The following is a 27,987-nucleotide window of genomic DNA, read 5'->3' as shown; positions in this document are numbered from 1 at the left end:
CCACCCCTCAAAGAATTTTTAGGGACCCTGCTCTTTAAGGCAGTACTTACCTGTCCACAGTGAATGTAGTCACAGTTAAACCAACGCTGCTCCTAGGTCAGGTTATGCAAAGGTGACATTGAAAAAGCACTCTGACAAAAACACTGCTGGTACCTAGAGAAGTCTGAGAGCCACTGCTAAGTTCAAATTTATTGAGTAATGTGGACAACACTGTAGCTGTTCATACATTTATTTTACAAAGTAACGCTGCTCCTTTGCTGATTCTCATTAAAACACAGGCAGATCACTGGAAAGCAACATTGGCACATATACATTATGGTGTTTGCATGAGAACCCCTGGGGTTGGTGTACAGCATGGTACAGAACTGCTCCATCCTATCAAAGCCACAGGATATGTTCACACACCCTTCTCTGCATACCAGCAAGTTGCTTACAGTGGAACACCTCTGTGGATGTCACTTACATACAGCTTTGCACTACCCTTGCGTGCAGAGGAGGAGATAAGGTATCCAAAACCACCCCTGATCCACTTCAGGCTCTCAGGCTTACAGTCCAGTTACAGCCCCAGTTGTACTGATTTCTGTTTGGGAGAAGCATCCAAGGCAAGATCTTTTGGACAACTGCTGCAGTGCTAGCAGAGGTCAACATGAACCGGAGTGTGCTGGATACTTCAAATAAAAGCTTGGTTATTTTAGAAGGATTTGCAACTTAGTGATTAACCAGAACACAGTGGGTTCAATAGTTATGATTAGCAATAAATACAAATTACTTCATGATTACACATCAATTTAAGCAGACTAATGTCACTTGATAAAGTCTGATTAAGAACTGTAAAGCAGCACATTCTGCATGTATTTGCATACAGTTCATTCATATCCATTATTAAACTAATGCCAAAAGCCCATACGTTCCCTTTGGACAGAGAGGAGATGCTAACTTCCTTCCCCAGAGATCCAATTAAAACTACTGGTGAAGCCATTCCACACCTCTACCTTGGAGCTACTGCAGGCATCTTCCTGGGCTGCCAGTCCAGCTCTGGCCTTGGGAACATGACACTGTCACTAGTGACGGCCATACTGTCTCCTCCCCATGTGTCAGTCTGTAAGGTGAACTTCCCCAGAGGAAATGAACAGCATGCTGCTTGTGCAGACACAAGCTCACACAGCTGGGTGGGTCAGAAGAAGGTTGTGTCTGCTGAGAAGGCACCTGCAAGTCGGAAGTCTTCCCTGGTCAGCACGCTGTACATGCGCTGGGGCAGGGGCTTGGAGTAAGGAGCAGGGCGGGGCACAGTTGTGCGCAAAATCACCTCACGGCCCGTGGGAGGTGGGAAGTCTGAAACCGACCCTGGGTTGAGTCTTCGCTCCTCTGGGGAGCCTGAGCGCCTCAGCTCTTCATCAGGTGGAGGCACTGCAGAGACCTTAAATAAAAGCAGAGGGGTAATTACAGCACAGGCCGTTTCCTAGCATCAGGATTCAGCAAGTATTTCTCAAGAGGAGTAGAGGAAGGTTAGAAATGACAAACACATCAAAAGGCTTCATGTGTACACAGAGCGAGACATTAATGGGATGTCGGGAAGTAAACTGCAGACAATCAAATGGAAAAACCTTCATGTGTGGGTGGTGAAGCTCAGCCTTCTGATGTTTTGGCAGTGTGAAGTGAGGGCTTTGACCAGATAAAAGCCCCCTTCTTAAGCAGGACTCTCTCCTCAGCTATCTGTGGCTACATGAGGCCAAGCCAGCCTCCATTCAAAAATAACCTGTGCAAGTACTGGAGTCAGGACAAAAAGTAGTCAAACTCAAAACATTGCTCTGGAAATGGTGTGCAGTCTCCATTGATGCACACTGCCCCACAGACAGTAAGCAGCAGCACTGAAGTCTAGGTACGAGGAGAAGGGCTAGCATGGTCCAAATGAGCCCAGTGAACATTGTCCAATTACACCTATACACACCCCAATACTCTACAGGGACCTAGTGCAAGCAGACGCAGATCAGGCTTCTCAACGTCACTGAGGCACAGCAGAACCCACTGGACAACCTTTGAGATTGTTCTCAGCTGCCACCCTGCAGCTCTGCTCCCATCCCCTCTCCTCCCAACACTACCCTAGGAGCAGAGACCAGCACCACTCGACTCCACAGCCTGTGCCACAGGAGTATTCACCAAGGACAGCACCACTTGTTCCCATAGGAATGGGTCTAGGAAACCAACAGAGATGTTCCTTGTGCTCCACTTCATGCAGCTACCCAGTTCCCCTAACCTCTGTCTCTGTCCAAAATGTTCAGTAGTTCCAGTAAGTACTGCTATGTAGACTGTGACACTCAGGTACTGTCCATCTCCACCTAATCTCCTAGAAGATCTGGCTGTTCAATAAATAGAACACAGTGATGGCAACAGAGAAGAATACAAAGGCAAGGCATGTATTTCAGCAACAGAAAATGCTAATATTCACTTGAAGGAATGGCTTTGGGTTGGGTTGGTTGGTTTGGGTTGTTTTATTTTAAAAAAGGATTTCTCCCTTTACCTGTTAGACTCTAAAAAGAAAGTCTGTGAATGAAGAAAAAACATTCTGGAAACACAAAGTTATCTTTATGCTTAACACGCGAACAACAGTGCAAACTAAATCAGGCTGCTGCACTCTATCTTCCAAAAGGTTCAACTCTATGCAGCTAGGGAAGATGAGTGGGAAACGAGGGACAAAGTTGGTTACCTCATCAGAAGATTCAGTCAGCTTGGAAAGGGATGAGAAAAGAACCAGTGATGAAAGACAGAAACAAAGGCAAGTCAGAGGTGACTTACAAAAGGTCAGAAGGAGATTGTAGGTTTAAGAGACGTCATGCACTCTACTTCCAAGAACATGCATTTGCTATCATATTCCTGAGAAAGCTTGTGAATATAACACAACATTTCACACAACTCAGACAGAGGAATCCAGGTTCAAAAGATCAAACAACCAAGGAAGTAATTATTCAACTTCCATTTACCAAACGGCTCCCTACTGAAATAATTCTTGGTAGATTCAAAGAGGGTTTTCTCATAGCAGACTAGCTCCTGTCCCACTAAGAAATCTAACAGTGACTACCCAGTGACTAGTGGCAAGTACCCTTAACCCTAACCTAGTTTTAGTTACTGATGCTTCAAAAGAAACAAAGCCCTACTGATTTACATACATCTTTATCTAACAGAGACACTACAAACTCATTCTCAGCTTCAGAAGCACAATGCCTCACCATGAGCTTGTGCACACTCACAGCGCACAACCTCAGACTCTACAGGTCTCCAAGCATGGCTGGTTGACATGTTGAGATCTACAAGCAGATTTGCTCTAGAGACTTAGAAGGACAAAATAAATGTTTCAGTTTTCATTTCTTGGAATAACCACAGTCTGGTTTCAGAATGGTCCTTCTTATGCTGAGTTGCAAACCCCCAAATTATTATAAAAGCATTAGAAGTGTTTAATACTCAGCCACGGCAGTTTACAGCAACCATTTCCAGAAGGATTCCAGGTTCTGAGATGCCTGCAGTGCTGTGGTACCTTCTTACTACCCCTGCAGTTAAATTTTAGTTAGATGATCTGATGCTAGGAACAGGTGTCATTCTGACAGAAACTGAAGGCTGACTGCAGCCCAGGAACTTTGGAAGTCTGTATTTTAAGACTAATTATTGCAAAGATTGCTGAAGAGAAAAAGGAAATATTTATACCAGTATAGGCTGGGGAAGGGGTTCCAGGAAACAGATGTAATGCTGGTATTGAGTGAACTGACTGCAGAGTTTTACTGGAAAAGAACCAATGCTCTGCCTAAACATACCAGTTTCCACAGAAGAAATCTCAAGTATACCAAGTATAAGCCTCAGGCTAAGAAATTTCTCCTTCTAAGACATTTACTCTTATGCCTCTTCTATGTGATCATTCTTGCTGTGGTGTTGCATGTGCTGTGTAACTTCAGTAAGCAGAAATTTCTGCCGTAATACCATATGAAACAAATCAAACATTAATGACACCTCTCTCTCTCCCTACCCAGATGGCTTTTGTTGTTTCACATCCCAGGTCATCTACTCCTCTTTCTCTTACAAGGTTCTGTTACTGCCAAAATCATGTTGAACACCACAAAAACAACCCCTCAAGCACATTTAGGTCAATACATGCATATATGCAGACAAAATACACTAGCATTGCATGACAAGTCATGGCCTTATACTGCTTAAATTACAAGTGTCTGCAGAGCAATCAAGAGCTCTCTTACCCTCTGAGAATTGATGAACAGCTTGTGAATAATACTTCCAGCAGGTCCTCTTCCTGCACCAACAACTGATACTTCTGGCTGCTCCAAGAGACAGTTAACAAATCTGGTGGTACGAAAGATTGAAAAGGAAAAAGGAATGTTTAATTCTCAACTATATCCATTTTGTTAAGCTGAACCTATAATTGTTCCCTGGGAAGAAGTCTCCACCTGGCATCTGCACAGGGCAAGAACTGTCAGATGCTCTTGAGAGATCTCTGTTCCATAAGTTTGAGAAAACCCCTGAGATTTCTCAGCATCCCACAGAAACACTATCATCACCTTTCATCCTTTTACCCCTTTCCCTCTACCCTAAAACTAAGCTCCCCTTAGCCTTCAGTTGTTGCCTCTTACCCTGTTGCTCATTCATTCAATCTAGTACAACCAGCAGCTCTTTCATCAATAACAAAAACTGAACATGGCCACCTCCCAGGGCAAGGCAGGGCATGCAGAATTACACACCCATTTGCCTTGCAGCTCAAGCAGCAGGGCAAATTACACCTAGTTTGCAATTCAGTCTCAGAAAGAACATACTTCTCTCTAAATGGAACCCAGCCTCCTAATGAAGATGTATAAATTCAACATGAAAAGCCTCCATGGTGTCAGCCACAGAGAAGTGACAATTTTTTCAAGAGCAGAAATTGCTTTAGTCAGACATTGCTCCTCTGAACTCCCAACATGACAAAATCATCATCTCTCCCTCTGAGCACAACAGCATGAAGCTAATGTATTTCTTTTTAATGCTACATATTAGTCTTAAGCAGTAAGTAAATAATCTGCCAACAGGTAGTGAAGCAATGAAACATGCTGCTCAGCTTTTCATTCATTTGGTTTCTCAGTAATGTTTCCTATTAGTAAGGAAATTGGATACAAAAATACAATTTTGGGGGGTATAATAGCCTGGAGAAGAGGAGGCTCAGGGGTAACCTCATTGCTCTCTACAACTACCTGAAAGGTGGTTGTAGCCAGGAAGGGGTTGGTCTCTTCTCTCTAGCAGCCAGCACCAGAACAAGGGGACACAGTCTCAAGCTGTGCCAGGGGAAGTTTAGGCTGGAGGTGAGGAGAAAGTTCTTCACAGAGAGAGTCATTCATCATTGGAATGTGCTACCCAGGTAGGTGGTGGAGTCACCATCCCTGGAGGTGTTCAACAGGGGATTGGACGTGGCACTTGGTGCCATGGTCTAGCCATGAGGTCTGTGGTGACAGGTTGGACTCGATGATCTTTGAGGTCTCTGCCAACCTTGGTGATACTGTGTGACTGTAATTTGTTCCATATTAGTTATAGAAAATACTAAATTCCTACTCCTGATTTTACCTCCAATCAGAGAATGACAGAACGATAGGGGTTGGCAGGGACCTCTGGGGATCACTTAGTCCAACCAGCCTGCTAAAGCAGGATCACCTCTACCTTTTACATAAAAAAACCTACTAAATCTCCAGTATTGACAAGATAAGGCCTAATTCCATGAAAAAAATGTGTATCACGTTTTCAGAGAGGTGGTTACTTCAAGGGGTGTTTAGAGGGCCCAAATAAAAAACCTCTAAGCAGCTTAGGTACAGGGACACCTAATGCTTGTAGCTACTAAATAGGATTCTGTAGTATTTCTGTATCATCACCACTTCCATCTGTCCTAAGTTTAAAAACAAACATACAAAAAATCATTAAAAAAGGAAAAATAACCAGTCACCTTTGTAGATCTTCCTTCTCCTCCTCATTTTCACATTTCTCGACCCCAAATTTTGCTTTCAGAGATCTGGCCCTGGCGATGATAGCTTCCACACTCATAATCTGAGCAATGATTTCCTGCAGGAATTTAATAAAAGTCAAAGTTAAAAATATGGTTTTTTAGCACTCCCATGAACAGTGGAAAGGATTGCTAGGTTTTGTTAAGTTTTTTTAAGCCAGTATAAAAGCCTTACTTCCAGCTTCTTGTCCTCCGGACCGGGGAATCGCAGGACTTTACTGGAATGGGATATTATCTGCTTAATAATCTTCTTCACAGAAGATATATCTTCTAGTGCTTCTATCAGGAGGAAAAGAAATGAAGTTGTAAGTATTGCATCAGTGCTCATCCTACTATGTCTTCATAATTTATTAAACATTATTTACCTTCTTCCTTTACCTTGAGTACAGCTGCATGAATGATACAAGGCAAGAGATGCCTTGCAAGATCAGCTGGTTTCTGAACTGCAAGGTAGTGAAGCACCTAGAAGGTGAGAAAATGCAGTACTGATCAAAACTTAAGGTGAGCACCTACAATGAAGAATTCACAAGAAGGGGGAACCATTGTAAAACAGGACTCAGCAGGCAGGTTTACACAAATCCTCAGTGATTTCTTACAGTCCCAACAGGTTAGAATCAAACTAAAAATTATTTAGGAATGCTCTAGTTTCCTCACATATTCATGCAGATAAAAACCTGGTTTATTTCCTAATAATTCAAAGTACCACCTAAATAACAGAGTTGGTCAAGTTACATTCCACACACTAGCTATTTTTAGATACTTCCAAACACACTGTTGTATGGCAGCAGGAATTTCTGTTGGATGCACATGCTTCAGAAGGATTTCTGATGCATGCACAAACCAGTTTAGTAACTCCAGGAATATAGTGCAATGATGTGTTACTGTTTAAACCTTGCAGGAGGAAGAAGAAAGGGCTGCTGTAGGCATTACAGATCAGACCATCGCTACCCACAGAACCTTTTACCTTCTCTGCCTCTCTAGTGTCATCAAAGAGTCTCTTCTGCCTTCGAGCTGGGACTGGTTTTGCTGTCTCCCAGGCCTCAACCCACATGTTGCTGGGAATCTTCATCCGGGCACTCAGCTCACCCTTAATTACTTTATTCCCCTTCTCATCAATCACTTCCTCTTCGATGTAGTCCCGGGGGGAGTACCACCTCACAAAATCCTCCAGACAACAGCCAGGATTAGCTGCCTGGAATGAAGAGAAGATATAATTTGTGCCTGAAGAATCCTATAAAAACATGACAAGCTGGGTAAGAAGGCAATAATGTTTAATGGGAGCCAAAACTGTAGGAATTCTGTTCAGTGACCACACTGTACACTAGTAAAGAGACCTGTGAGGGTGAGGCAGATACAGTAAGCATAAACCAAGACAACGACAGGAGGGAAAACCCACACCACCAAATAAAACCAAATAAATCTTCCTCATCTCCCTCCAAAACCAGTATTTTCATCAGTTATATCAAGCAAGCTCACCTAGCAGAGTGCACTTCAGCTTCAGATTATGGTTCTATATTCTTACTCTGACATTTTAGATTACTTGAACCATAGAAATAAAACTACTACTTATATCTGACATGAGTCACTGTAAATAAGAGGATACTGATGTCATAAGTATTCTTTCTGTACATCTGCATCATTTAATTCCAAAGTCACACTGCAATACTTTTTTTAAGAGTATATATAGCTATTTCCTGACAATTTCCAATCCTTCCAGCATTTTGAGACCCTTTAATGACAGCAGTGTATATGCTCTTAGCTCCCTCTGCAGAGCTCAGAGAGGAAATGGAACAAACCCACAGCTAGTCCAGTCCCAGTGTGATGAACAGCTATACAGAACTCTAAATAGTGGTAACTTATCCTTACTGCTAAAGAACAAAGCATCTTTATACATTAAAGTTATGCCCACCTCCTCAAAGTCTAAAGATAGAATAGTGAATAGATTTTTTACACCACCTTTACATTTTATCCATCTGGACTGTGATCAAAGATGCACTTTACAAAGCCAGGCACAGAAGCAAGTACAGGTAAGAGAGATTAAATGAAAGACGCAAGGTGGTGGGAAGTGGAAACATGTGATTTTGATTCAGGGCTTTGATGGTCAGTTTTCTTCTGACATCACTTTGTACGGGCTTGTCCAAGTTTTAATTCTCAATTTATCAACTATATATTGGGGGTTTTTTGTTTTGTTTTCCCCTCTCACAGATATGGTGCAAATTTACTGGAACATTATAGCATAACAGACTGCATAGTCAGAGATTCTGAAACATTCTATCAACAGTTTTATTTTCAACTTTCAACTACTTTGAAGCTGTTTCGTGGAGGAAAAACAAAACAACTTGTCAGAAAAGCCTTTGAAAGTGTTCCCAACAAGCAAGGAGGAGAGTTTAATTAAGAAGAAAGCATTCTTACAGAATTCTTCGAGTAGTACTACCTTAAATGACTCCATATCTGAGAGCAAGCAGGCACTCTGCATGCGTGCCCGAAGATGAGCACCTTCTGCTGATGTCCCTAGTTTTGCCAGTACCTCAGACTGCTCTTCCAACAAATCTTCGGTCATGGGTGCTGGCTCCTGAAACATGGAAAAGGACAACTTTACAAATAGCCTCCTCTGGACTTAGCCTTTATTAAGGAAAGAGAAGTGGAAAGCTCCCTGTCACCAAAAGTTCATTCTGTTTTATTTGTACTGAAAGGAAATAACCATAACTTCCTCCTGATTAAACCATTTAGCCTAAGGCCATGGATCTGAAAAAAGACATGAACAAAAGGAAAGTAAAAAGAAACTGAGAATGCCGTAACACTATAAAGGATGTATTGTTAAAATGCCAAAATCCAGATGAAGTTCAGGAAGCATTTGACTGCTACTATTTTACTGAGAAGAATGCAACCCCACCTAAAGCAATGCAGAATTTTTGCCACTGGTTAGTCAGCATGTAATAAACTGACAATGTTTTTGCCTGACTACACTCTGCTCATACCTTCTACCCACACAAGGCAACATTCATTAACAAAATAATTTCTCTCAAGTGAACAAAGAATGCTGTGTTTCTCATGCATGGCTGCTTTCAAATTACTTCCCCTGACACCACCGCTTCCTATCTCATCTCTACAAGAAAGTCTGTGTCAGGTGGGATTTCTAGTTGTTTGGTGATAAACCTGCTTTAGACAATGGTAGCAAAAACTGATGACTGCAGCCTTTTATGTAAGAGTTGAGAATTTACTTTAAAAAAAAAAGTATCAGTAAAACTCATTCAGCACTCTGGTCAGTCAGCTAGAAATCGTGGTGGAAGGACCACAGCAGTTCCTACTTTACAGGGATGGAAACAAGGAGGGAATGGAAGATGCCGCAAGAGCTGAAAGTTAAGAGAAACTCCAATTTAAGGTAGGCAAGACAGCTTCATTCTTGTTTAAAAAAATGAAGTGAGATCAGGAAGGAGACCCATTCACAAATAAAAAAAAGAGAGCGTGTAAGATTTCTGTTTACCAGCCTCATCAACCTTTACACGTGGAAAACAAAACCACAATGATTTTAACAACACGTAAGGCTATCACCTGCAAACCTTATACAACCCACAATCCTATAGGTACACATTGCATGAGAGCTGTATTGCACATCTGGCTCAGCTCTTGCTACCCAACCTGTGTTATTGGAATGTAGAGAGGCTCTCCTGGGTGCAGCAGCATCAGCTTGCCATGTGGATGCAGACGACCCTCAGGTTTTACATTGACAGGCTCTTTGTTGCCTTCTTTAGCTCCTCCTTTCTTTCCATTATCCTGCCCATTTCCTTTTAGATCTTCTGCATCACTCAGACATTCAAAAAATTCCTCTTCACTGTCACTCCACGATTCCCAAGACTTGCCAACTTCCTTCTCAGGGTTATCTCCAGAGTGGTCTGCCCCTCTTCCAGCATCGCGAGAAGTACCACCAGGTGAACGGTCAGACACGCTCCCCCTTTTTCCATCATCTCTTGCTTTCTTTCTTTCTATGCAACAATTTAACATCTAACAAGTTAAAGGAGAAAAAAAATATATATACATACATATAGATATTATTAAGCAATTACTTCTCTTACAGAAACAACATCACAGAAAAATAACAGCTTGGGAGAGTCATAGTATCATAGTATCAGTCAGGGTTGGAAGGGACCACAAGGATCATCTAGTTTCAACCCCCCTGCCATGGGCAGGGACACCCCACACTAGATCAGGCTGGACAGAGCCTCATCCAGCCTGGGCTTAAACACCTCCAGGGACGGGGCCTCGACCACCTCCCTGGACAACCCATTCCAGCGTCTCACCACTCTCATGGTGAAGAACCTCCTCCTCACATCCAGCCTGAATCTCCCCACCTCCAGCTTCATTCCATTCCCCCTAGTCCTACCACTACCTGAAATCCTGAAAAGTCCTTCCCCAGCCATCCTGTAGCCCCCTTCAGATACTGGAAGGCTACAATTAGGTCACCTCGGAGCCTTCTCTTCTCCAGACTGAACAGCCCCAACTCCTTCAGTCTGTCCTCATAGGAGAGGTGCTCCAGCCCTCTGATCGTCCTCGTGGCCCTTCTCTGGACACGTTACAGCACCTCCACATCCCTCTTGTAATAGGGGCTCCAGAACTGGACACAGTACTCCAGGTGGGGTCTCACCAGAGCTGAGTAGAGGGGGAGGATCACCTCCCTCGACCTGCTGACCTGCTGACCTGCTGACATCCTGATGCAGCCCAGGATCTGATTGGCTTTGCGGGCTGCAAGTGCACATTGAGAGCTCCTGTTGAGCTTCTCCTCAACCAGCACCCCCAAGTCTCTCTCTTCAGGGCTGCTTTCCAGCCAGTTACTGCCCAGCCTGTATTTATGCCTGGGATTGCCTCGACCCAGATGCAGGACCCTGCACTTGCTCTTATTGAACCTCATGAGGTTGGCTTGTGCCCACCTCTCCAGCCTGTCAAGGTCCCTCTGGATGGCCTCCCTTCCCTCCAGCGTGTTTGCTGCACCACACAGCTGGTGTCATCAGCAAACTTGCTGAGGGTGCACTCAATGCCACTGTCCATGTCACCTACAAAGATGTTGAACAAGACAGGTCCCAGGACTGATCCCTGAGGGACTCCGCTTGTCCCTGGCCTCCACTGGTACATGGAGCCATTGACAGCCACTCTTACAATTCTAAAAGCTAACAATTCCATTCAAAAAGTTGCTATAACAAAGAATTTCCCAAGAAATTAATACCAGACCCAAAAATACAAGCATAACTAAATCTACCAACACAATGTATTTAGCTAATAATTGCTATTAATTCTGACAGTTTCCTTAGGAGAAAAATCATTCTTAAATTTGGGATATTTACCTGAAGTTTCTGATGCAGTAAACAGCATCTCAGATCTGGAGGGCCATTAGCTAATCTAGCAAAAGGTAGAAGCGTCACCATTATCAATGATACAAGTTGAATCTTTCACACATGTGGTCTTAAATCATATGAAATCCAAAAGAGGGGCAAATAGCCACATTAAACCCACCCCCATTATTTCAACTATGCAGTTCTTCTATGGTCTCAGAAACAAGCCCAAAGGTTAAACAACAGTTATCTCCTAGAGGTCATTTCTGAAACTCAGAGATTATCCACATTAGTATGAAAGCAGACTCTCTATTTTCCATGTGGAAGTGTAACTGTTTTCAAACAAAATTAAGCACCTTTTTCCTTCCTTTTAAAACTGCAATGGTAGTAGAGTCTTTGATGTTATTTCAAGCTCCATTTTGTTAGTATGGCCACCTGAAAGTACAAGAAAATGGCCAAGGCCCCCCCATGTGATAAAAAGGCTGTATTTTTGCTCCACATTGATATCTCACCTCAACAGAACCCTTCAATTGGTCTGCAAAAAGCTCTGCTGCAGCAGGCATGAAGTGGAAGGGTTGGAGTACTTGAGACAGCATTAGCTGTTACACCAGCAGGAATTCAGAACAGCTTCCTCAGGAAGTGGCAAAACTACACTACAAAGCAAAGGTGTTTCTGACTATATCGGCGCCTTCGTTTTCATCTAATGGTATTCATCTAAGCTTTGGGGCTTTTCCCACCCTCATTCACACAGTGGAGGAAGCTAGTTAGAGAGCTCTCCAAACATCTTCAAGTTTTCAGAGGGCACAGATGCTTCTCCCTATTGCCTAGCCTTGCCTTATGAAAGTAGGATAATGAAAAGATAGTATTTGCAATTAAAAACAAAGCAATAAAACATTCCATTTCAACGCCACAGCGCCTTTGCTCTATTTCTGACATGGAGAACTCTTTCTACAACAAAGCACGGATAAAAAGCACAACAAAAAATATCACCTTACCCTGGAATAAGGTAGTTGTTCTCCCATCTGTAGCGCATTTCTAACACAAATTCTTGCCAAAGGTGTGCCACTCCTTTTACTCCTCCATGGTAGAAGTTTATCATACAAAGACATAAAGCTAGTTTGTACGTCAGACTATCAGAAGGAGCAGACTTAAACTGATTGAAGAGATTCTACATAAGGAATAAAATCAAACAGGGAAAAGAAGAACAATGCCATGTTTCTAAACCCACATGATTTCTTCACTGTCGATACAAGCAGCTAAGATTTCAAGTCTGTAAGTATAAGCTACCAAAAATGACAGTTATTGAAAGGAAAAAAAAACCCCACAGTATTGAAGGAAAAAGTTTGAAGTTAGTATTTCACAGCATCATAGAATTGTTTTGGTTGGAAAAGATCTCTAAGATCAGTAAGACCAACCATCAGCCCAACACCACCACAGCCATTAAACCACATCCCAGAGTGCCATGTTCACACATCTCTTGAATACCTCCAGATATGGTGACTCCACCACCTCCCTGGGCAGCCTGTTCCAATGAGTGACCACTCCTTCAGTGAAGAAGTTTCTTCCAATATCCGATGTAAACCTCCCATGGTGCAGCTTGATGACATTTCCTCTTGTCCAATCCCCCATTACTAGGGAGAAGAGACCAGCCCCCACTGCACTACAACTTCCTTTCAGGTAGCTGTGGAGGGCAATATGGCCTCCCCTCAACATCTTCTCCAAAATAAACCACCCCAGTTCCCTCAGCCACTTCTCACAGGACTTGTGCTCTAGACCCTTCACCAGTTTTGTTGTCCTTTTCTGGACACACTCCAGCAATTCAATGTCTTCCTTGTAGTGAGGGGCCCATTTCTATGTAGAGATTCTACAGAGGCAAGTTCTTTTTTCCAAAAATGGTCTACCACAGCAAAATCTGTATGGATACAAACTCAGAATTGCTTTCTCTCTCCTGAGTGTCAGTCAGTAAAACTTACATAATCTTCACTCTCTGGAGGAGGATTGTTTCCTGCTGAAGTGCTAGCTCTGGTTTCAAATCCATCTGCAAGCTTCTCAGCAGCATCTGGAAATAAAAACTGGACAAAACAAAACAAAAAAAAAGGCAAACTTCCATCAGTATGCTCTTCCACCTCTCTCCATAAAGCTACTACTGGTTGCAGACCAGCAATCCCTATAATTAAAGATGTTATGAGTTCAGAGCTCATTTTCAGTCCACATATATTTGCACAGACTTGTAGCAACTGATAAATGCAATTTAAATAACAGAACTGACATCAAAACAGCTTTGGTTATAATTCTGCTATGAACCAAAAACCAAATATAGAATAAACCAGGTTGGAAGAGACCTTCAAGATCATCACGTCCAGCCCATCAACCAATCCAACCCACCTAAACAACTAACCCATGGCACCAAGCACCCCATCAAGTCTCCTCCTGAACACCTCCAATGATGGTGACTCCACCACCTCCTCAGGCAGCCCATTCCAATGGGCAATCACTCTCTCTGTATAGAACTTCTTCCTAACATCCAACCTGAACCTCCCCTGGCACAGCCTGAGACTGTGTCCTCTTGTTCTGGTGCTGGCTGCCTGGGAGAAGAGACCAACATCCGCCTGTCTACAACCTCCCTTCAGGTACTTGTAGAGAGTGATAAGGTCACCCCTGAGTCTCCTCTTCTCCAGGCTGAGCAACCCCAGCTCCCTCAGTCTTTCCTCGTAAGGCTTGTGTTCCAAACCCCTCACCAACTTCGTTGCCCTTCGCTGGACTCGTTCCAGCAAGTGAAATGCACCAGTGGCAATATGAAATACATGCTCTGTATGAATTTAACATGCATGGACAGCTCACTTACCTGAAGAATAGTATTGAGAACGTCATTGTTTAAAGGTGACTCATCCACACCTCTGTGTTTGCGAATTTTTTTCTTTGCACTGTGAACCATATTTGTGACTGATAATTTATGGATTGGGACTGGTGCTGGCTCTGTGAGCTTTGACAGAGCCTGGGTAATATCAGCAACCTCTGTAAAATAAAATCAAAATAATTAGAACAGAACAAAAAACCCCAAAATCAAACCACAAGACCATGTCTCTTTAAATGTCACCTGTCATATCTATCTTGCACTGATTTTTAACATCCTGTTAACCACAGCTACACCTTTGTGCTGCCAGATTCCATAGCTGATACTGACTGCTCTTAGCCACAAGGATAAGCAGCAGAATGAGGCCACAAAGCAATGTTTGTGACCCTGATTTACTGAAGTCTAGATAGGATTGGCTGTAGGTAGTGTCTGCCACCTACTGTAGTAGTGTAGCATATTTGCAGAGAATTACAGGAGAGTATAAGCAAAAGCCTGCTAAAGAGCCAGTGTTTACATTTTGTTTGTATGTGATACCAACAAATACACTATAGGTAATAGAAACTGTTCAGGTATATGCTAAAGCTTTAAATAAGCCTTAAATAAAGCCAGTACTAATCACTATATATATGGCCTTACATGCTGTAAGCACAATTCTGGTTTAGAGTCTCCTCAGGTAAACCCCTCAAATCAAAACTTTTTTTTTTCCAGAATGGCTGCACCTTCAGGAGAAGTGTGGCCAGCAGCGCAAGGGAGGTGATCCTCCCCCTCTACTCAGCTCTGGTGAGACCCCACCTGGAGTACTGCCTTCAGTTCTGGAGCCCCTATTACAAGAGGGATGTGGAGGTGCTGGAACGTGTCCAGAGAAGGGCCACGAGGATGATCAGAGGGCTGGAGCACCTCTCCTATGAGGACAGACTGAAGGAGCTGGGGCTGTTCAGTCTGGAGAAGAGAAGGCTCAGAGGTGACCTCATTGTGGCCTTCCAGTATCTGAAGGGGGCCTACAGAAAGGCTGGGGAGGGACTGCTCAGGATATCAGGGAGTGATAGGACTAGGGGGAATGGAATGAAGCTGGAGGTGGGGAGATTCAGGCTGGAGGTGAGGAGGAAGTTCTTCCCCATGAGAGTGGTGAAGCCCTGGAATGGGTTGTCCAGCGAGGTGGTTGGGGCCCCGTCCCTAGAGCTGTTGAAGCCCAGGCTGGATGAGGCTCTGGCCAGCCTGATCTAGTGTGGGGTGTCCCTGCCCATGGCAGGGGGGTTGGAACTAGATGATCCTTGTGGTCCCTTCCAACCCTGACTGATACTATGATACTACTATGATACTCTCTTACAATAAAATAACTTTAAAAAGAGTGCAGACAAATTTAAGTGAATGATTACCAACAACCTGCAAAACCTCATCTTGGCTAATATTTTTAAAAACTTTAAGAGAGAAGTAGGGCTAAACATTCTGCATCTCAAGCACTAAGCATGTCAAGCATGCCAATACCCTACCTGGTTTAACACATTTTTAAGCTAACTAGCTTAAAAACTTCAAAACTAAGATCAAGTATAACCAAAGAAAATATATTCACAGTTCTTCCCTCATTGATTCATTTTCTTCCCTCATATTTGGAGGGAAGAAAAGGTGGCAAGAGCCGGGAAGGAAATGTTTACCACGTACAGCAAGAAAGTGAAAGAAAGGGAGAAAGACATGAAAAATATGTTTGTAACTGTACTGTTGGGACAACATCTGACCTCTTGGTCAGGTAATTTTGTGGGGTTTTTGGTTTGTTGGTTTGGGTTTGTTTTTCCTTAAAATTCCTAAAAATGTAAAGGATGACAAGCAAAGCCCCTCAAACAGGTTAAAGGCTCTAAACTGGTGGTTAAAACATGCACTAAACATGAGCTTCAAAAAGCAGAAGAAGATACAGAAAAGTCTGATGTTTGCTCAAAACCAACTATGTTTTTTAAACTCTTGTTTTTCAGTGGGAAAAAAAATCAACTATAAAGCAAAGGCAGTTTTTCTCTAGGAGCTAAGCTTGCCTACAGTTCATGAGAAATCATACCATGTACCACTTAGCAAAAAATGCTTAGGAGTATTACAGAAAATGCCTCAGAGTATAAGTAGTGATTGAAAGGAAAAGAGGGCAGAGAAGATAACATGAAACAAAGAAGAACAAACAATACAAAACAACCTTTTCCTTCCTCTTCAAATGCAGATCTTCCAAGTATTTCATCAGTTGACTCCTTCCGACGACAAAGCTTGAAGAATTCAGTAAGGAAGTCACCTAGAAGAGAAAGTTTTTGAGCAACTATTCAATGAAAATCTCATTGAACCCTAAATTAACTCTCAAAATGATGCTGAATGGCCAGTGAATTTTATCTTTTCATCTGAAAATGGACACCTAGACAGTTATCAGCTGTGGCTCCAGAGCACAGTTCTTCATGCAGTTTAATCCACTTCACCCAAAGCAAGATCAAACTTCTGCAGTACATTCATTTTTATTTTTTCCAGTTTTGGAGCCCTTTTTCCTCCAAGCTAAAAGGCAAGGATGGACAAGAGTACATCTCTTCAGGCATACCAATCCTTCCTGTCAGACAGATTGATTCAGCTGAGGTACTGGATACATGCATAAGGCACTTAATAAAATGTAGAGATTCTACAGAAGCTAAATTTACACAGAACATACAGAGTAAATGTTTATGCTCTGGAGCCTGGTGAAGTAAGAACTGCAGTGAAGTTCACAGTACACAGATGCAGATTAATCTACAACAGAAAGCTGTGTTTTTGCAAAGCTTGCGTTCTTGGGAAAGAAACCCAGTCAAAAAATTAATGGAGGTGAGGAAGCAAGTCATTAAGTAGCCAACTATCAACAAGTAAATCCTACTGTCACAATGCACAAGCCACAAGACAAGATCAAGAATTCTGATGTCTTACCCAATAGACACTGAGGGTTATCTGCTTTTCTGACTCTCACAGACCACTGTGGTGCTTGAATAGGATCCAGGTCACTTTAAGAAAACAAACACACACAAACAACAACGCAGGTGTCATGCTGCCACCCTAAGTATGCAAGACATCAAAGAGCAGCAAAATCTCAACAAATGCAACATTACAGCCAGTTAGGCCATGGAAGCCATAATATACACCATTATTACATAGGAGAACAGGACAAACACTCTACAATGCACTCAAGGGTCCCTGTTCTGCTGTACATACATAACATGAATAAGAAACCTATGAGAACAATTCAGCCACAACACAACTAAATTGCCTTAAGGTGTATTAATGTTGAAGATTCATTTCTGCATTAATTAAAAACAATAAACCACTTTTTTGTTGTTCCTCTTCTTCCTTAAGTATCAGTATACATTGTTCTTCCTCTTTAGGAGATTTAGCAGAAAACCTGATGACAGTTTTTGGGACAGTGATGTCAATTGGTTAATTCTTTTTGCTTTCCACATCCCACTATCATTTCTCCAAGAAATGTGCAGTACAAAAACTTTTAAATCAATCATGAGAATGTGTCCAAAATTGTGTGTTCTGTTCAGACAGCAATACAATGATACTTTCTTACACACAAATGCATCTCAAAAAGTCTTTTCCCAAATGAGATGACCTTAGTAGTCCTTCCTCTTTCACAAACAACATTGTAGATGTCACTAAAACACAGTAATTCATGAATGGTAGTAGTTCACTTCTGGGTATTTGCAATCCAGACAAAATACTTACGAATAAACATCATTGTCAACAATGATACCTTCTGTCAGCTGAGGCCACGTGGTAGCTAAATGGAGCTCACTGCAACAAAATAGGATTTAAAGCCTTCAGTGCTAGTAGAAAGGGTTCTCTCCATCACAGAAAAGATCTTAAAAGGTATTTGCAATAGTTCATATTTAAGCCTCTATTTGGCAGCTACATCCAGAAATCTGCATCTTTTCCAGTGAGGTTTCTGGCTGCATACAGTCCATTGGTTATTCTGCAGCACATCACCCAGTACCGTACTAACCTTTGCTAGTAGATGGCATACAAAATTCTCTCACAACTCCTCTCTCCAAAAGGAGAGATTGTGCACTGCATGCCAGGTATCCAAGTACAGAGAAAAGAACCCCTTTAATTAACTGCCTACAGCAGTAAACACCAATGTATTAAAATGATTCCTAGATTTGCTGAGTGGTTAGAAGAGAACACAGAGACAGTAATAACTTCCTTTATAGACTCTCTAAGTCTTCTATAAATGGCTAAGTATACAATGAGAGAGTCCAACCCTTGAATGAAGGCACACCATTTTTGAAGTTTATCTCCAGCTAAAGTATATTGCAACATAATAGTTTCAGAGACAGATGGAGTACTCCAGACATCATGGTGAAAGACTTATAAGCCAGAACTCTGAATACCATTCAGACAAATGGTCTTATTTGCTACTAGACCATTACCTTTCATAGACATTTCCTATGTATTTGAATAACGATATCATCTGTTAGGGACATACTAAGTCAATAGGCAGGCAAAGTTAAGATTTAAAATAATATACCTTATAGTCCTCCATTAATGAAGTTACAAAATACATTTTTCTGAACTCTTATCTTACCTGATTGGATCCTCACAGGCACCAAATGGTAGCTTCCCAAATTCAAGGCCTCCAACTTCTCCACCAACTAGGGCATCTATATCTAAAGACAGATCAATACATTTTCCATACAGAATTTCTGGGATGTTTTAAGAAGTATATCATCTTAATTACACAGTAAAAAGGCTGTAGCTGAGCAGCTAAGGTGACATAGCTGTGGAAACATATTCCTAGCATACAAAGTGCTTCCAGCAGAAACTGGGAAGTATCACAGTATCACAGTAATCATGCAACAGGACATTCAAGAAGACAGATATTTTTTTTGTAATCTATGTTGAGGGAATGTTATTCCATTCACAAAGGCAAAGATGATAGCTATAAAGTCAGCCTGAAAGAGTTAATGTTCTTGTTGGCACAAGAAAAAATTTGCCATGAAATTATTTAGGCATTAAATCAACTCTATGCACAGAAAGAAGACTCTAGAAGAGCAAGTCTGCAGATTAAAAAAAAACAGCTACTTTTAAAAGGTTGATGACAATTTTATGAAAAGAGTGATATGTCTCCTACAGTTAAGTGTGAAAAATAATCTGGAAGATTCTTTCTAATCACAGGTACTTAACCATGCCTTCCCAGCATGGCCAGCTGCTTCCCATGCTATATCCATCAAATATATAAACAAAAAATAGACAGCCTTCACTGAACAAAAATTTGAAAGAGTAATCATGTATTGTAATTCCATTATCATCATGTTATTACACCATCTGAGTTTAAATGCATCTAGCAAACTGCTTACATAGAAAACAAATGAGGTATTAGAATAGATAAGTATTTGGATAACTTAATTACGTAACTTCTTCAGAGGAGACAAAAGCCACATTTAAATTATCTTTAGATGTATTTTCTACATTCCCTTAGGTAAAACCACACAGGATCGACTTCACTACAGACTTCTTCCAAAGAATGTTGTGGTTTTTTTCTTTAAAGTGAGGGAAAGCCAAACAATTAGGTAATCAGAGCAAGGTCACAAAGGACCCTAAAGTGTGCCCTAAATACTTTAACCTTGTTACATAAAACTACTATCAAGTCAAGAATAGAACTTGGGCATTTTAACTGCTCCTCCACCTTGTGTCTAAAACGCCATATCATTTAAAAAATGTATATTAAGAAGGAACTAATATCTCCTGGCTCAGAGGTAAGCAAGAGTTAAACAGAAGTTTGTAATTTATTATCTGATGCTATCTATACAGAAATAGTCTTGTTAAAAACAAATCCTTGACATCCAAGGAAGAAAGTGAAGCAAGTGGGAAGGCACTCAGTTGTAAGTAATACCTTTCCTGACAATGCAGAAGACATATTAATTCTTCTGCAAGATAAACATTTTCTTTAACATTGGCTGTTGATCTTAAAGCAAGTCATTCTGAGGACACAAATCTCCTACCTGGTGGCTGCTGTGGCCAGAAATACTGCTGCCAGTCTTGAAGTACATAGGTAAGCCGAATAGCCATGCTGACCGGAGGTAGTGGTGTTAGAGGGCATCCCTTGAAAACATTAAGAGGAAAAAATGCAGTGTAGAGAGCACCTTGTCTCAAACACACCAGGCCTTGAACAAATTAGGTATGATAGGTATGATGTACTGCACCCCAAGTATCACTAGTAAAGCCATTGCTCAACAAGACACAGGTAAAAGTAAGCACGTAAGCTTTCTAAAATGTGTGAGACATTCATAGGCTCCACTTAACCAGTAATTCAGAAGTAGCTCTGACACAGAATGCATTAGGTTTTATTAACATTTTTTTTTTCTCAACTTTTGATGAGATTATAGACTATTAATAGCTGCAGGCAGCCTAACCAGAATGGTTACTCTATAACATAATCAAGTCTCAGATTTCATCATGTTGTTCCTCACTCTTAGTTTAGGGAGCTACCAAGTATCAGAATAAAAACCCACCCTGACCCTCCCTTCTCCTTTTAAATAACAAAACAGAGTTTGCTTTGGGGACAGGGAGGAGAGTGTTCTTGAAAGACAGTATAAGCAGACACATCCTTTCACACTGTAGTGAAAAACATGACTGGAAAGTGTTAACACTGAAGAACAAAACCCATACTAATATTCACTCTTTATCAGTACATATTGGCAATACCTGGAAAAAGACTTTGTTGGTATCAGCAGTGGTGGCTTCATGCTGACAAAAAAAAATAAAATCCCTAGAAGACAGAAGTGAACCTACAAGAAACCATGTAGTAATTGTTCTTAGTATCAGTTATAGACATACAGATGCACTTACAATCTTGGTTTTGAAGACATCTAGTAATCCTGACAAATGAGTATACTGATTTGGCACCTTGCGAAGATGAACCATCTCAAAGTCAGTTCGAACTCCTGGACCCTGACACTCCCCAACATACATCCGTCGCCATTTATGATGTATTTGCACAAACAGTGGAACCTGGCTATAAAACAAGAATATTTCGGATCATTTAAAATGCCAAGCTGTCTTGTGGTCTTTAAACCTAGCTACATATTTTAAAGTTATTTCAATATAATTTCATATTCTTTAGAATGTATTTTCTCTCAGTGGAACACAGCTTTAAATATTTAATAGATATCAAACACTGTTAACTTCATCATTAAATGGAACACCTAACAGACTGACATGTCATAAACATAGCCCTATCCATGACTTGAATTAACTGATTTCCAGTCTAAACATTTTTGAGGAAGACTGCAAAGTTATTGTTACTACATATAAGAAAGAAATCTCCTACAAGTTCCGTTCTGTATACCACTTATTCCAACAGCTTCTAGCAGCTATTAAAAGCCTTCGAGGTTGTTTACAATAATGAATATAAACAACACATTGAATCAATCTTTTTTTTACATTTCCATGGCTTTTTTTTAATCCTCTAAAGCAAGATTATGGTGCAAACACAACAAACTCAATTCTAGTGACAGAACAAGAGGGAATGGCCTCAAACTGCACCAAAGGAGGTTTAGACTGGACATTAAGAAAATCTTTTTTCACTGAAAGGGTTGTCAGACATTGGAACAGGCTGCCCAGGGAGATAGTTGAGTTACCATCCCTGGATGTGTTTAAAAGCCATGTAGATATGGTGGCTGGAGATACAGCTCACTAGTAGACTTGATAGATTTAATAGTTGGACTCAAGGATCTTGAAAGACTTTTCCAATTTAAGTGATTCTACAATTCTGAGTGTATTTTGCTAATAAATTTTTTTCCCCCTCACACTAGCCATATGCTAGAGCTTTACTTCAACATGTGAAAAGGTTTATGCTTTCACCTACCAGCCAGTATTCCCCAAAGCAATGGAAAGGGAACTCAGCAAAAGGTTACACTTGGATTCACTAAGAACAGCGTCGTTATTTGCAGCCGGAGCAATAACCACGAACTCACGTAAGCCATACCTTAAGAGAGAGAGGAAAAAGCAGCATATTGCTGGTTTCTTTTTTCTCAGAAAATCAGATGAAACACAGAATTTTTAAATATTGTAAGCTGAATAACCTACCTAATTGTCACCAACAGATTGTGGAACCTGTTATTTTAATGTCAGTACGTCTTTCAGAGAGGTCAAGAACTGAGCGGGCAGAGAGCTGCAGAATGTCAAATGACAAACTACTGGAGCTGAACAGCATTCAAACACTGTACTCAATAGGAGGTCTATCAGTCCTGAATTTTCTGCCTTGTGATAGTAACAGCTGTAACTATTTAGACATAAAAACAATCTCTCTAAAACAATACTATGTTAAAGATCTGCATTATTAAGAATATGGTGGCTGTTGTTGTTAAGGTGCTGCAGCTTCTCTTTTTAAGAATGCATCTAAATATTACAAACATAAAAACTATCTAATCTATGGAATTTATATTAAAAAATTTTGATAGGAAAAAAAGAAATGACAGGCCCACAATGATGGGCTTTTTATCCACTCCTTTCCTGTGTCCAGCACAAAGAATCATTTTGCATAAGCTGTAGTTCTTGATGGGGGAAAAAACATACAAGTGATTGTGCCAGCATCAAAGATTTTCCAACTGCAATGCTTATTTGCACTAAGGATGAGAAGCAGCGTACATACCATCTTACCAGACAGTGAGCTCTAGGAGGAAAGTCATTGTTCATGCACAGCAAGTCCTGCATAGGCAGAGGAAGGGCATCTGTGAAAAAAATTGATACACAAAAAGCATCAGCATCCATTCAGCTGACTTACAATGTACTTAATATTAGCAATTTGTTGAAGGCAAAGCACACTAAATCAGGAATGTCAGATTGCACTCATCAGATCCCAGAAAGTTTCACACACAAGCAAATCAACACACTGTAAATTCCACACAATTAAATTGTCCTTTGTCATATCCTTACAGTCATGTAAATGAACCACCAGCTACCTTCTGCCACTTCTTCTTTTCCATCTTTGTCACTGGGCTCTTGCACGAGATAATGATGGGTAATTGAGAATTTGAAGTCTGCAAATGAAATTTCATCTGATTTCTCTTCCCATGCTCCAGTGGTGAAAATACCCTGCATACAAAAAAAGATGGGTTTTGATCACATATAGGTTAAGATTCATAAGCCTTAAAAAGTATATTACCTGCATGACCTAGAATATATATTAATCTTTTTCTAGTGCTAAATATTTTTAAAAGTTAGGCATGATTTAATTTAGGAAAGCCCACAATTATCAAAGCACTGAATTACAAAGGTAGAATAGAATAGAATTAACAAGGTTGGAAAAGACCTTTGAGATCAATGAATCCAACCTATCATCCAACACTATCTAATCAACTAAATTATGGCACCAAGCACCCCATCCAGTCTCTTCCTAAACACCACCAGTGATGGTGACTCCACCACCTCCCTAGGCAGCCCATTCCAATGGCAAATCACTCTTTCTATGAAGAACTTCTTCCTAATATCCAACCTAAACCTCCCTGGTGCAGCTTGAGACTGTGTCCTCTTGTTCTGGTACTGGTGGCCTGGGAGAAGAGAGCAGCCCCCACCTGGCTACAGCCTCCCTTCAGGTAGTTGTAGACAACAATAAGGTCTGCTCTACCTGAAGGTAGCAGAATGCCAAAATCCAGGTTGCCAATAATCATGTTCACTTGAAGGACCAGCTAGCCCTCAAATTATATGACAAGAAAGAAGCAGATTTATCCTCTCATATGCAACTAAGCCTCTTAAGCATATGCACCCTCAACTTTGCAGCAGTCTTCCACCCAGGATTTTATCTACATCTGTACCATTCTACTTTAATATTTAGTTTCAATATGTTTTCACTGATAAGTGATCTTGCATCTATAATTTGCAAAACTTCTGTGTGTAAGGATAATTAATTTTTTTAAACAAAAACCCAGCACAGGAAAGTCCCTAAGAAAAAAAAAATCTACATCACTCTACATGTATGCTGCTACTGAAAGAAAGCAACTTGGGCAACCCCATGATCTCTAGAGCATCTTCTCGCTAGAAATCAAGAGAGGTCTGGTTTAGGGAAAAAAAAGGCATGTAGGAATACAGTGGTGGCTCAGGTTGAAAACTAGGGCATTAGGTAACACAAAATTTTGTTGTGAATACTCTGTTCAGCAATTTCCTCTGCATGTTACAGGACCGAGAAAGCACTACAAAGGCTCTAATTAGACGTTGAAAAAGATCTCTCCAATCTGTGAAACACACTGAGTCACAAGTAGCACTAAGCAAATCTCAATCATAACTTTGTGAGACACGACAAAGGCACAAGTCAGGGCAAATAGAAACTCCTCAAGAATTTAGAACTGCTTCAACCACGTTCCCAGATTCAACACTGGGAATAAAATTTTTAAAAATGAATAAAAATCACTAGGCCCTATAGGTAGATCCCACTTGATTATGGAAATAGTCTGTTTGGCAGAGAGCCCACCAACAAATTTACAGAAACTACCTAGTTGCCACTTTTACAAGCAAAATTCCCCAATACAAACCATGATCTGCCATAATTAAGAACACAGCAATACATGTTATATACATATGATTAGTTAGGAATTCAAATCCTAGAAAACAATGCAGAAGCAGTAACTGACCTTTTCTAGTGGTTTGCCTGAAGAAATCCCAATAAGTTTCCAGTCATTCAATACTTCTTCTATTTTTGAAATAAATCTGTTAGGGAGAGGGAAAGACATGAAGAGGTGCTGAACACTAAACTTGTATTGTAATTCATCTCCCCAAAAGCAGGTAATATATTATAGTTTCATTCAGTTATTTTATTGTAAGAGAGTATCATAGTAATATCATAGTATCAGTCAGGGTTGGAAGGGACCACAAGGATCATCTAGTTCCAACCCCCCTGCCATGGGCAGGGACACCCCACACTAGATCAGCCTGGCCAGAGCCTCATCCAGCCTGGGCTTAAACAGCTCTAGGGACGGGGCCCCAACCACCTCCCTGGACAACCCATTCCAGGGCTTCACCACTCTCATGGGGAAGAACTTCCTCATCACCTCCAGCCTGAATCTCCCCACCTTCAGCTTCATTCCATTCCCCCTAGTCCTATCACTCCCTGATATCCTGAGCAGTCCCTCCCCAGCCTTTCTGTAGGCCCCCTTCAGATACTGGAAGGCCACAATGAGGTCACCTCTGAGCCTTCTCTTCTCCAGACTGAACAGCCCCAGCTCCTTCAGTCTGTCCTCATAGGAGAGGTGCTCCAGCCCTCTGATCATCCTCGTGGCCCTTCTCTGGACACGTTCCAGCACCTCCACATCCCTCTTGTAATAGGGGCTCCAGAACTGGACACAGTACTCCAGGTGGGGTCTCACCAGGGCTGAGTAGAGGGGGAGGATCACCTCCCTCGACCTGCTAGCCACACTTCTCCTGATGCAGCCCAGGATCTGATTGGCTTTGCGGGCTGCAAGTGCACACTGAGAGCTCATGTTGAGCTTTTTGTCCACCAGCACCCCCAAGTCTCTCTCCTCAGGGCTGCTTTCCAGCCAGTCACTGCCCAGCCTGTATTTATGCCTGGGATTGCCTCGACCCAGATGCAGGACCCTGCACTTGCTCTTATTGAACTTCATGAGGTTGGCTTGTGCCCACCTCTCCAGCCTGTCAATATTGCCCTATTAGAGAATTCCTTTAAAAAAACAACCAACCAAAGAACAAACAAATCACAGAATGGTAGGGTTTGGAAGCGACCTCTGAAGATCATCAAGTCCGACCACCCTGCCAGAGTAAGATCACCTAATGCAAATCACACAGGAACAAGTCCAGATGGGCCTTGAAAGTCTCCAGAGACTGAGACAACAACAACAAACCCCAAAGTATCACATCAAAACCAGAACAGCTGCCTCCCTATCTCAATGAAATGGTCCTCCTACACCTACATTTCAGATGACAGTTACTTCTAGCAACTGCTATGAGCACCCTTCGAGTGAATCTCACCTTTATTCTTTCTCTGGTACTGTATTATATCAATTTTCACACACACTGCTGTTCCCTAATAAGCACTGTAGACAAAATTCTAAGCTAAATTCAGATTTTAAATGCAGTGTTTAGAATCTTTATCTTCTTCTACCACAGACAATGACACTGGAAAAAGTGCTTACAAAAATAATACATCAAGATTGCAAGCACATCTTCACCTTAAGTTTTCTTGTGTGCTGCTCTACTAACTTTTAAAGGTCTTATCTGTAAGATGGCTACTTTAATGATCAAAAGCCACGTAAACCTTCTGGATATTTATTCTAATCCCTTGCAAACAGACACTAAACCAGCTCTTTCACCATGTTGAGAAACAGCTTGACTAGATCCTCTTAACTAACGCATCAGCTGCGGCCTGAGTCTCCACCGCAGTGACAGCCGGTAACGCCGGAACAGCTGGGACGAAGCTCCGGGTTAGGCACCGGGTACCGGCCAAAGCTACCTCCGGGCTGGCGAGGCCGGCCGCCGCGCACAAGCCGGCTCCCCTCAGCCTCAGCCCCTCTGCCCGCGCGAATACAGCAGGGCGCCCGCGATCCCCCCGTGACAGCCGCGGTGAAGGGAGCGGGACTGGCGCGGCACCACCTACCTCTCCCACTCGGAGGCGGTGGTGAAGTCCGTGATCTCAAACACCTCCGACTCGGGCTGCAAGGAGAGATCAGGAGAAACAATGAGCGGAGACACCGCCGCGAGCCCAGTGGAGAGCGAAAGGGAAGGGGAGCACAGGGAAAACACTCACTTCGCTGTCCGCCGCCATCTTGCGCCGCTGCCGGGACCCCTCCACCCCAAGCGCAGAGGCTCACGGGAAGGCGGTGGCGGGCGGTGCGAGCCCTCCTGGCTCGGTATCGCTGACGCTTCCTCACGGACCGCTCCGGCTGGAGTCTCTCAAAAGCCCCGCTCCCCATAGACCTGCTTCACAGTTCGGCTGGCCGCCGCTGCGGCTGAGCCACCCCGTCCCCCGGGTGCCGTGCCCTGCCCCGCAGGCCTCCGCGGGAGGGAACAGCCGGACAGTCCTCTGACGCTCCCGGCGGGCTGAAGTGCCTGACGGGCGCTGCCTCGGCCCGCTGCGGCGGTTACCTCATGGGGTGAGGGGATGAGTTATGACTTGCTCCCACAGACTGATTCTGTCAGGGCTAGCCCGAGAGGGTAAACGAGGTGTCTCACCGGCTGTGTATCCCGTGTGCTCGGGGTACCGGGGTGTGACTGGTGTCGCAGATCGTCTCCGTGAGGCTGGTTTGCTAGGTCGCTGCAAATGTATGAGTAACAAGCTCCATTTCAGTCAGTCAGGAACTGAAGTGTCACCGAGGCCTGGTGTCTCTGGTCAAGCCTAAAAGAAAGCAGGCTCCGCGCCCCACCCGGCCGCTTATAAAATCGTGCAGCCGTGTCCCAGGGACAGGGTGCCAGTCCTTCTGGCATACAGCAAACCACTTCCCTTCACAGCCAAGCCTGAGCCTGGTTATACCTCTTTTTGTGCTTCCCCCCACCCCCCGCATAGTCTGCTACTTAACAAAAATGAATTACATGCTTGAAGGCTGCTATTAAGGCTGTCTGAAAGACGATACAACTATTAATGAGTAGCGGGGAGTGTTTAGGTGAGGGGACTGAAAACAAAATGCTGTAGAAAAAGATATGAAAAGCGTAAATTAAGCTAAACAGAAAAGAGAAATATTCTTTGCGTTGAGTGCTGGGAGAACTGTTTTGTTATTAGAGCTTAAAATACCACCGTTCATTTCTGCCGCGTTTGTTTTCACAGGTCACTACCGCGGTTCGAATCAAACTCCTCCAAGCAA

The 27,987-nt window shown here is 42.3% G+C and overlaps 1 protein-coding gene across 3 annotated transcripts; it reads right to left on the bottom strand.

Annotated features, from left to right (window-relative positions):
- Positions 1-171: 171 nt before the first annotated feature.
- Positions 172-27,124, bottom strand: RAB3GAP1 (RAB3 GTPase activating protein catalytic subunit 1). 3 transcript variants are annotated; one of them, XM_068139132.1, is made up of 25 exons: positions 26,937-27,110; positions 26,787-26,842; positions 24,811-24,886; positions 23,146-23,278; positions 22,836-22,914; positions 22,050-22,169; positions 21,032-21,197; positions 20,185-20,284; positions 18,768-18,849; positions 17,909-17,977; positions 17,114-17,187; positions 16,371-16,463; positions 14,189-14,358; positions 13,317-13,415; positions 12,339-12,511; positions 11,356-11,410; positions 9,659-10,021; positions 8,454-8,591; positions 6,984-7,211; positions 6,385-6,481; positions 6,195-6,298; positions 5,963-6,078; positions 4,239-4,341; positions 2,705-2,725; positions 172-1,417 (listed from the first exon to the last, which is right to left on the bottom strand). In XM_068139132.1, exons 1-25 carry the CDS (start codon positions 26,952-26,954, stop codon positions 1,175-1,177), a joined length of 2,976 nt encoding a protein of 991 aa, XP_067995233.1. In that variant the 5' UTR covers positions 26,955-27,110; the 3' UTR covers positions 172-1,174. The 3 variants fall into 3 exon arrangements, with proteins under 3 accessions (XP_067995233.1, XP_067995234.1, XP_067995235.1); XM_068139133.1 differs by lacking the exon at positions 2,705-2,725 and having other exon boundaries at positions 26,937-27,104; XM_068139134.1 differs by lacking the exons at positions 172-1,417; positions 2,705-2,725; positions 4,239-4,341; positions 5,963-6,078 and having other exon boundaries at positions 6,206-6,298; positions 6,398-6,481; positions 26,937-27,124.
- Between the last annotated feature and the right edge of the window lie 863 nt (positions 27,125-27,987).

The sequence above is a fragment of the Melanerpes formicivorus genome, unplaced genomic scaffold, assembly GCF_026170545.1.
Source record: "Melanerpes formicivorus ecotype bairdi unplaced genomic scaffold, bMelFor1.0.p_v2 SCAF_5, whole genome shotgun sequence".
In the NCBI taxonomy this organism is placed as follows: domain Eukaryota; kingdom Metazoa; phylum Chordata; class Aves; order Piciformes; family Picidae; genus Melanerpes; species Melanerpes formicivorus.
This window is presented reverse-complemented; position numbering and strand designations above follow the sequence as displayed.

Bases quoted from the DNA above. Each gene is read 5' to 3' on its own strand.
- RAB3GAP1 (XM_068139132.1), bottom strand. The intron at 23,279-24,810 runs GTCAGTTACTGC...TTTTGTATGCAG, and splicing joins CAGGCAAACCACTAGAAAAG to GGTATTTTCACCACTGGAGC. The intron at 13,416-14,188 runs GTAAGTGAGCTG...TGTTTTGTCCAG, and splicing joins TTCTCAATACTATTCTTCAG to TTTTTATTTCCAGATGCTGC.